This window comes from Setaria italica, chromosome VII, assembly GCF_000263155.2.
Source record: "Setaria italica strain Yugu1 chromosome VII, Setaria_italica_v2.0, whole genome shotgun sequence".
Lineage (NCBI taxonomy): Eukaryota > Viridiplantae > Streptophyta > Magnoliopsida > Poales > Poaceae > Setaria > Setaria italica.
Genome location: NC_028456.1, coordinates 6654742 through 6660163, shown reverse-complemented (window position 1 = coordinate 6660163; position 5422 = coordinate 6654742). Strand labels below are relative to the sequence as shown.

Below are 5422 nucleotides of genomic sequence, written 5' to 3'. Positions count from 1 at the left end.
AAGAACTACTCCAACTCTCCCTTGCCGGAGTTCACCAGCCGCATTATTGAAGTAGCGCCGGAGGTGTGGTCGTACGGCCTGGTGGAGAAGGAGAAGAAGCGGATCACTAGCCTGCTGCAGGCCATCGAGCACCTGAAGGGGAGGGCACTGACCGGAGCCGGAGTCATCGGGGGTGTACCACGCCTGGAGGGTGGCGCCACTGATGTTCCGGGTCCGCTCGCTCGCCGAGATGATCCCCGGTGCGCTGACCGAGGGCACCATCCTCGCGACAGGTGCGCTCGCTGCTTTTGAGATCCGGCAGCGGGTCCGGGAGGCGCTGGAGGACAAGGACGCCGATTACCCGGTGCCCGACCACCCTTCGATGCGCCCGGACGAGAATTTTGTTGATCTGGTAAGGATTTCGTGCGCCTGTTTCCTTTTCTCACGTTTCTCGGTTCGCCGTTCTGACGTGGGGCCCTTTGTGTTTGCAGGGCAACATGACTCGTGTCGTCGACTCGCGTCCGTCGGTGCCGGAGGATGCCGAGCGGGGGCAGCAGAACCGTCTCCTTGCCGAGAAGCAGAAGCGGCGCAAGGACAAGGAGACGATGAAGAGGAAGAAGAAGGCCACCAAGGAGTTCCACCGGCAGTGGCGAGGACAGGTCGTGTCGGATGACGACGATGACGACGACGATGAGGACGAAGAGGAGGAGGAGGAGGAGGAGTTTATCCTATCCTCCCGGTTAGACACGCTCGTTATCCGGGAGGCGCACTCCCAAACGGCCACGGGGGATGAAGCGGGCGGACCGCCTGCCCGAGACTTGGTCCCGCAAAGCTCTGGTGCCGCGCCCCAGAGGTCGGCGCGGAGCGCCCCCTGGGGGTCTACGGAGCCGACCCCCGTCCCTGAGCCTGCGGCCCAGGAGTAGAGGAGCGGCGAGAAGCGGCCGTTGCCGGATGCCTTGGGGTCGGCTCCCGGCTCAAAGGCGAAACGCGCGCGCCGTCCTTGCGCTGCGGGAACGTGAGTTGAATTTCCTCACGGATCTCGTTCCTTTCCCGGCATTGGGTTTGTTCTCGCTGATGTTATTTGTTGTTTTGCAGCACCGCCCCTCGGGGCCTTGTCCCGCCGCTGGCACCAAAGAAGGCGTTACGAGTGTAGTCCACCTCTGCGGGGCGGTCCGCGACCCCGCCAGCGGCGGGCGGTGGTGTCACCGGTGGGACCGCGATTCCTACCACGGAGGTGGCTCCTGCGGTGGCAACCGGTGGAGTGGTGCCATCGCCGGGCACAAGACAGGGTCTGAACCCCGCTCCGCCCTCTGCCTCTTCGGCCGACCCCGTGGTGCTGAGTATTGCTCCTGGGGGTCCTCAGGCCGGGGAGGTGATTGACCTCGACGACGACGAGGCAGAGGGAACGGCGGTGGTGGAGATAGGGGTGCTTGCCCCAGCGGCCGTGATGGAGGAGGGAGAGTGTAACGACCGACCCCTAAACCTTCCCAGCTAGTCTTGATCAGAGCCCTGGATCCTAGTCATCTACCTTGCTTTTTCCCGCGCCGAGTGCTCAGCTACCCGCTCGGTCCCGACCCCTGAGATCCGACCCCTCTCCGCTTCGTTCCTCTCCCGACCCCGGCAAGCACAGCCCACCGTCGGATCCTGCTAATCTTCCTCAACCATCCGTTCTATCCACCGGTGGACTCGCGAAATCTTTTCCCAGATCCTCCGCGACAGCCGCACTCGAGTTGCATGGCCGCCTCAGAGTCTTCCTGCCGCGTGGCTCGTCTTCTCCGACGCCCGCCGCTCAGTTTTGTCTCTGGCAAGCGACCGAGTGGGTTCTCGCGCCCCCTTCCCCAATGGCAGCGGAAGCCCCTCTGCACCCCTTTCTGCAGAGCCTTGCCTCCCGCGCCCATCATCACGCCGCCAGATCCCGGCCCCAGAGCCCGATGTCGCCCGTCTTTTTCGTCCCTTCAGCCACAGTCGCGCCGCCCGGTCGCTGCTACATGACGATTCCTCCACCGCCAACCCCGACCGCGGCCGCGACAGCTCCTTTCCCCCGCTCTGTCAGAAGCCGCCTGACAATCTGTTGTTCCGCGCTCTCGCCCGCGCCCGCGTCTGCCTGTCTTCTCACCTGTGCGCCCTCGATTCTAGCGCCGTTATACCGGTCGCTTCTATCAAATCTTCCGCACGGCAATGCCCGCTTCCCGCCAAATCTCAACCACCGGTCTACCCGCTCCTACGCCGCCCTGACGGCAGAACGCAATGATCGCTGGTGTCACCCCCGGAGTTCTGCACCACCGCCCTCTTCGCTCAATCACCGCCCCGGCAGAGCACTCCATTGCCTCTCCCCGGCCTTCGCGCCGCTCCCCTTCTCTCTCTCCGCGCCGTTTCCTTTCCTCTGCTCCAGCAGCTATAAAAGGAATGCCCCCGTCGCCGGAGTTCCCTCCGCCATTGTTGCCTTCAGCCTTTTCTCGCTCCCTGCTCAAGCTCCTAGCGCCACCCACCAAGTTCTTGAGGAGCTCTCCTCTCAGCTTTCTCCCAAGTCACCCAGCAGCTTGCTCCTCCGTGCTGAGTAAAAGCTCTCTTGTGATCCGCAAGAAGCAGCGCCGCCGCCGGAGCATTGCCAGTCTTAGCCCTTGCTCGAAGCTTTAGTCCCTCCGCCCAAGTCTGCTTCTTCCTGACCCCACGCTTTCCTTTCAGGAAGAAGGTGAGTTGCCAACCCCAGTCCGCCTCGCCCGACCCCTCCTATCCGCCCGACCCCGGTTCCGTCTCGCCCGTCCCTATCTGTTCCGCCGACCCTTATATCCGCCTCGCCCGAGGGCTTGGCTGTGATCTTTTCTTCAACTCGAGGGTGTATGTGTAAAACTGGGAACCCTTCAGCGCTTGCATCTAAGGACCCCCAGTATATCACATCCTCTAGTTCAAGGATCAGATCATGAGTTCCTTCCTACCCTTACCTCTTGATCATCATCAGCTCTCTTGAACCACCATAACCTCCTGCTCTTTGTCGCAAGTTTCTGGGCTCAGGCGAGCCAGTGTTGCTGTTGAAATAACTATCTAAGCTAACCCTTGCATTGCATTCGTGTAGAGCTGCACCTCGCCGACGGCTTCTACGAGTTACACCCGGCGCCAGTAGAAGAAGCTGTAGCTTAGTTCCTGCCCGCGGAAGCCAAGTCGCCCCAGAAGTCGAGCAGTTCCCGTCCTCCTTGCTTGAAGGCAAGCCCCGGTTGCATGAAAATCCTACGTGTTTTGCCAGACTTGCGATGCCTTCTGCATCATGCTTGTGCATTTACGTATAGGAGTTGTATGAAACCCTAGATGCATGACTTAGTTATCCCCATGATCTGAGCACTAGCTGTTGGACCGAGTAGCTGCATTGCTTAACTAGGAGACGGTAAAAGTCGAGTGATCTCCTGTCACTCGCGAGTTGTAGGAGTTGCATGTTTACTCTCCTGTTATAACTATAAGGACGATGGACGGGGCAGGGTTTTGGTAACTCTTTGGTGGTCGGATGTTAGCCCCGTCTATCTATGAAAATTTGCTAAGGCCCGACAGTGGTGGTGTTTGTGATCAAGTGTTTGAAAGTACTAGCCTCATACTTAGTATGGGATGAGGAAGCCTAGTACCGGATTGAACCTAGAACGTGAGCGGTCGCCCCATTGTTCTTGGAACGGAGTTTCCCCTGCTGGTTGTCGCACGTGGTGGCAAGCGTGGTCACAGAACGGCAGAGGCCGGGTCTGTGGAACCTTGCACCAAAGGAAATGGGCCCGACACAAGTTAGGGGATTGATGGGGAAGGCCGACACAGGAAGCGACCTCCAGGTGCGCAGATGTCGTGGGGCTAGGTTCACCATGCATGGTTAAAGAACTTGAATCGATTCGTCTGCCTCTCACAGTTTGGGATTGCTCTATCGCTATGTCACCCTGAGTAAATGAGGAATCTGATGATGGCAATGTTTGTTGTTATATCTACACATCTTGTTTGGTTCTATGAATGCTTAGAATAAGTGGCACAACCTAGACTGGTAAATGAACCTAGAACCGGAGCTAAAACTTGAAAATAGGGTTACTTAGTGCTTTTGGCAAATGAACCCCTCAGCCAAACAGCCCTGCATGTCTAGAAGGAGGAGTAGTTCTTATTCCTATCGGTTAAGTCTTGTTGAGCTTAGTAGCTCAGCCTTGTTGTGGCTCCTGTCTTTCAGGTGAGGTTGCTGCGCCCGACCCCTCTCTGGTTGGTGCTTGGCCGCCCCAGCTTCCGCCAGGCTGGACGGTCGAGTGGGATCCTTCCTCGGATGGCGAGGAGAGGAACCAGTGATATCCCAGTTGGCCTCACCAGGGATATCCGACCCCGACGAAGTCTTCCGCTAGTGTCTTTCTCGGTTGTTCTTTTGAACCTTGTAAAACCTTGATGTTGGATTTTATGGCCGAACTAAATGGGTAAAACTTGTTTAACTCAGTGGACTCGTTGTATTCTCTGTAACCACTCACCTTCGTGTGGGTTTGCTAAACTCAATCCTGTTTAAGTGGTTAAATCGGATGAAATCCGACGGCACTTCGTATTAACTCGGTTTAGGCAGGAGTGTCGCATGTTAGGCGGCTTAACCCTACTTAATCAAGTTAATCCGAAGTGGATCCGCCACAGAGAGTCTGCCCCCGCAGCCACAGCGAGGATAGCAGCAGCGGAGGAGACAGGGACGCCCGCCCCGGCAGCTGCGATGGAGGAGGAGGTAGTGACAGAGATGGGGACTTCCGACCGGGGAGCCATGGCAGAGGGGGCAACGGCGGTGGAGGTGGAGATACCCGCTCCGGAGGCCGCAACGAGGATAGGGACGTCTACCCTGGTGGCCGCGACGGATGGCGCGGCGGCCACGGGAACACTTGCTCCGGCACCCGCGATGGAGGTGGTGGTGCCGACAGGCGGGTCGGGACGCGCATTGGCGCCGGCAGTGGCCGCAGCGGCCTCGACGGGGGCGCTTGCGCTGGGACCATCAGTGAGGCCGACGCCTTCCGGTGCGGCGGCGCCTACCTCGTCGGCGGCGTCAGGGTTGGCGGCGTTGAGGGCGGCCGCCGCCGTTGCCTCAGCCACTCCCGTTCCCAAGGCGTGGAATGGGTCTATCTTGCGTTGGACATCTCGTGATGACCCGCAGAGTCCCCTCTTCACGCTGGATGATGCCATGGAGTGGGGCAAGTGGTAGGCACTACAGACTTGCCAACGTCCGCGCTGCTCTATCTTCGGCATTGGGGGAGCTGAACGGCGTCGTCCTCCGCGGTGGTTGGGTATGGTATTTTCTCCGTTGGTTATTTTCTTCCCGTTACTCTATCCCTGATGGTCCATTGTCCTGCAGGCCCTCCAAGAATGTAGCCGGGGAAAATCCGATTTCCTCCGGCTCGAGCGGGGGCTCTGGGAGCGCTTCAACTTGGAGAGGCAGTCGACCGAGGAGTTGACCATGCTGGTTGCC

General features: G+C 59.1%; 1 protein-coding gene across 1 annotated transcript; it reads left to right on the top strand.

Moving 5' to 3' along the window:
• The first annotated feature begins 202 nt into the window (after nucleotides 1-202).
• On the top strand, nucleotides 203-5158 carry LOC101753194 (loricrin-like). Its single transcript, XM_004977715.1, has 3 exons — nucleotides 203-391; nucleotides 4606-5007; nucleotides 5111-5158. Exons 1-3 carry the CDS (start codon nucleotides 203-205, stop codon nucleotides 5156-5158), a joined length of 639 nt encoding a protein of 212 aa, XP_004977772.1.
• Nucleotides 5159-5422: the final 264 nt, after the last annotated feature.

Coding starts and splice junctions, on each gene's coding strand:
- LOC101753194 (XM_004977715.1), top strand. CDS start 203: ATGTTCCGGGTCCGCTCGCTCGCCGAGATGATCCCCGGTGCGCTGACC. Junction 392..4,605: donor ACGAGAATTTTGTTGATCTG/GTAAGGATTTCG, acceptor GATCCGCCACAG/AGAGTCTGCCCCCGCAGCCA. Junction 5,008..5,110: donor ACCTCGTCGGCGGCGTCAGG/GTTGGCGGCGTT, acceptor GATGACCCGCAG/AGTCCCCTCTTCACGCTGGA.